At 56.8% G+C, this 3,744-nt stretch overlaps 1 protein-coding gene across 1 annotated transcript in view; it reads right to left on the bottom strand.

Annotated features, from left to right (window-relative positions):
• Window positions 1-893: 893 nt before the first annotated feature.
• Window positions 894-3,744, bottom strand: part of LMX1A (LIM homeobox transcription factor 1, alpha) — a gene marked incomplete at its 5' end in the record, with an annotated part of 5,776 nt that continues 2,925 nt past the window's right edge. Inside the window, 5 exons of the mRNA XM_010087247.1 lie at window positions 894-1,054; window positions 1,249-1,419; window positions 1,544-1,613; window positions 1,725-1,803; window positions 1,957-2,125. Of these exons, the coding sequence (XP_010085549.1) occupies window positions 894-1,054; window positions 1,249-1,419; window positions 1,544-1,613; window positions 1,725-1,803; window positions 1,957-2,125 (650 nt within the window). The remainder of the gene's footprint in view (window positions 1,055-1,248; window positions 1,420-1,543; window positions 1,614-1,724; window positions 1,804-1,956; window positions 2,126-3,744) is intronic.

The raw sequence follows: 3,744 nt of genomic DNA, 5'->3' as shown, positions 1-3,744 counted from the left end.
AAAAACCAACCCCAAAACCCAAACCTATCACCTGAAATGAATGGATGTTCCTTTCCTGCCACGGGGCTTTTGCAACCTAAACATAACATTTATAAAAAGTAAATTATTTCATCTTATAACTTAAGTGCACTGAGTATTTCCTTAAATATGGTTCACACGGAAAATAAAGTTACTTTTGCTGTACAGTAAATTTCTGATAGACTTAGAAATAAACTTTGCTGATAACAATCTGGCAGGTGTGGCCGTGCGGTCCATCACCCACAGCCACACGGCTCTGCACACACACACGTGCGTGCCCACGCACACACACATACACACACACAGCCCCCTCCTCGGGGACCCTGTTAGGGGTTTCTAGCTTTCTATATTCGCACGGGAACATCTATCTTCAAAGTCCCTGTGTTTAAACAGCGAGCACTCAAACTGGTCAAGGGAACAGAGGGAAAACCCTGCGGTGAATTTTTCCCTGTGTTCCCCCAAAGCGTTGTTGGCTTTTCAAATTCCAAAGCCCTGCTGATGCTGCGGGCTCCCCTGGGGAGAATCAGCAGTTTGCTCTTTCTGCCGCTTGGACCAAAGGTGGTGCAGAGGGGATACAGCACCAGGATGCTCCTGCGGGAAGGGTTTCCCCCTCCCCATGCCAAAATGCTGAGAAATTTCTTTCCCCACTGGAAATTTGAAAACCCGTCAGCCAGCTGCAAAAACCACTCCTGTCCCTAATCCTAGGCTCCTAAGAGAAACATGAAACTATGCAACCCATAACTTAACTCCCTCCTTGGGAATCCCAAGCTACAACATATTGTCTGACAGCATCCCAGCAGCATCGCTTCCCCCTCCCTCCCGACCCCGGGGGGCTCTGCAGCCTCCCTATGCCAGGGACCACAGGAGGCAGTACTTCAGGAGGTGAAGTAGGAGTTCTGCATGGAGTAGAGGTGGTCGATGGGGTTCCCCACTCGCGCCTGGAGCGGCCCCGCGTCCGTCGTGGCGAGGAAGCAGTCACCCAGGTTGCTCAGTGAGGTATCGTCACTGTCCAGGTCGTGGAAGAGGGGTTCAGCACCTTGGGAAGCAGGGAAGGAGCAGAAGGGCTTCAGAGCCTGTTTTCTCCTCCGGCACCTTGGCAGTGCCGGGTACCCCCAGCTTTTGCAGAATAAGGATTTAGGGGAAAGGAGGCTGCTGTCTTGCCAGAAATCACTGCATCCCTCACATATGGATGGAAGGAGACAAGGCAAGAGGCAAACCCCGGAGCCTTACCATAGGGGTGCATGTGGTCTCCGGGCATCTGCGGTGGGGTGAGCCCTTGCCGGAAAGGATCAGGGCCGTAGACACTTTGCTCCATGCCCAGCAGCTGCTGGGGCGGGGGCAGAGCAGTGTAGGGGTTCAGCATCCCTTCCAGCCCCCCGCTGCTACCCGTGTTCGTCTGGGCTGGGGGATAAGAGCAAGGCATCAGGGCAGTTGGGATGATGTTTTTTGGGGGGCCCAGCTCCCTTGGGAAGCCTGGAGAGGGCTAGGAAATGGGGAGACCCTGAGCTGGGTGTGAGGGGGGTACCTGAGCTCAGGCGCTGGGTGTTTTGCTGATCCTGCTGCTGCTGCTGCTGCCTCCTGGCAAGCTTCTTCATCTGGGCGAGAAGAGAGGGGAAAAAACGGGGTGAAATCATCCCCCAGAAAAAGCAAGGAAGGAGGGAAGCCCCGACATCAGCTGCTGGATGGGGGCTACCCCTTGTACCCACCTTTGCTCGCTGGTTCTGGAACCAGACCTGCACCACGCGGACGCTCAGCCCCGTCTCGGCCGCCAGTGTCTCCCGCACCGTGGAGAGAGGGATGACAGAGGCGGCTCAGCCCCCTCAGCCTTTTGGGGGGACTTCAGGAGGGGACAGAGCAGCCAGGGCAAGTCCTTTCCCAGCATCCAGGACATGCCCAGGGGGCTGGAGGTGGCTGAGCATGGACCCGTTTCCCCATACCTTCCTGCAGGGCTTGGAGGAGACCTCAAACGATGCCTTGAACGCCCTCCGCTGCTGCGTGGTCAGGATTGTCCGGGGTCTCTTGGGCCGCTTGTGATCCTTCCCATCCTCAGCCCCTTTCCCCGAGGCTTGGCCCAGCTTGCAGATGCTGTCCTCATCATCACTTTTGCCTAAGGGAGGGGATGGAAAAAAGTAGGTCCTTTACAGACACTGTGCAGTGCTCATCGTTTTCCAGCATGTCCAAAATAATCTGGGGGACTTCAAACAAACTGGGATCTTCTCGTGAATGTGTGCGAGGAGCTGAGGTTTGGGGCTGGCTGCCCCACGGCAGCTCAGAGAGGGGGAATGCTGCCGCCGTGGCTCATAGTCTGGGACAGCTCAGCCAGCGGATGTGTTTTTGGTTCTTCTTTTCTGCAATGTGAAGCCCTGGGACACCTGATTTTCCCTCCATCACACCCAAATCCCTGCCTGCTCCACAGGGATTTCAAGCCAGGCCACAGCTGGGGACACATCTGGACACGCAGGTCACATCCACGCAAGGGGACAGCAGCCATCGGTGACCGCTGTGTCCCTCAGCCCAGCTGGGGACCAGGTGGCCGGTCCCTCTGCCTAGACATCCCAGGCTGGGGGAAGTCAGGGTGAAGGGCAAGCAAGGATGCTCAGAGAGGGCAACGTGTGAGCCAAAACCTCACAAACCCTTCTCCATTTGCCCTGCCACGGAGGTCCACTCCCTTTATACAGCAGAGTTTTAGACACAAATACAAGGGGACCCTTTTAGCCTATATTTCTCCCTTTCCATGGAGTTTTAAATCTCCCTGGCCAGAATCTCAGGCTGCTCCAAGCTTCGCCCCTCGGGCACTCGCTGCGATGCGTTGCTCCGTTGCACTCCCCAGCACTGGCGTGTACCTCCCTGCTGCTCTCCGCCGTTCAGGGCCATGGGGCTGTAGGGCAGGAGCTGCTCCGGGAAAGCAGGCAGTGCTGCCCTGCCTCTTACCAGCCCTCCTCATTTACCACATCGCCACCATGTCCGTGACCTTGCTGGCGGGGCGGGCTGTAATGCAGGTTTGACAGCACAGGTCCTCTCATGAGCCGTAAATCACTTACAGCCTTTTCCAGAAAGCTGCTCCACCATCCTTTTGGGAATCGATAAGGGAACAGAGGTGCTGGTGTGATGCAGAGGCAGGTCTCAAGGCTGTGCTTGGCTCACGTCCCGTCCCAGGGCTGCTGTGGCTCCAGGGGACGGGGAAGCACCGGGTGGGGTGTGAGCCTGGCCCAGAATAATTCGTGGCTAAAGCAGGTCAGGTCGTACCCCATGGCAAGAGCTAATCATGGATCACACAAAGCAGAGAAGTGTAACGGCAGCCCAGCTGGAAGATGAAGAGAGCTGGGAGCGGATCTCTGGGGTGAGGGGAGGCAATGTTTCCTGCGGAGGAGCAAGAATGCTCTTGGGTACCGGTTACCTCTTCCCTCCGCACTGTTGGGCTCTCTCCTGGGCTCACCATCTGCTAAGGAGACCTGCCCTGTGGTGAGGACTGGGAGGGCTGGGACACGTAGAGATGTCCATGCTGGTGGTCCCCAAAACAGCCCGGAGCTGGTTGCTGTCCCACAGGAGCCAGCGCCACTGCTGCCGCTCACCTGCAGCACACCCACAGCATGCCAACAGCAGCAACGGCACCAGGAAAGACAAACTGCTGCTGTCTTGCATGTCGCAATGCAAGAGAAGTAGTCATGCAGAAGGTCTGAGAGTCCCAGTGCTGGGGACCCCCGGGGTGTGGAGTCTCTGATGGCT

The sequence above is a fragment of the Pterocles gutturalis genome, unplaced genomic scaffold (assembly GCF_000699245.1).
Source record: "Pterocles gutturalis isolate BGI_N339 unplaced genomic scaffold, ASM69924v1 scaffold1856, whole genome shotgun sequence".
NCBI lineage: Eukaryota > Metazoa > Chordata > Aves > Pterocliformes > Pteroclidae > Pterocles > Pterocles gutturalis.
The sequence above is the reverse complement of the archived record's forward strand: the minus strand, read 5'-3'. Positions and strand labels throughout refer to the sequence as shown.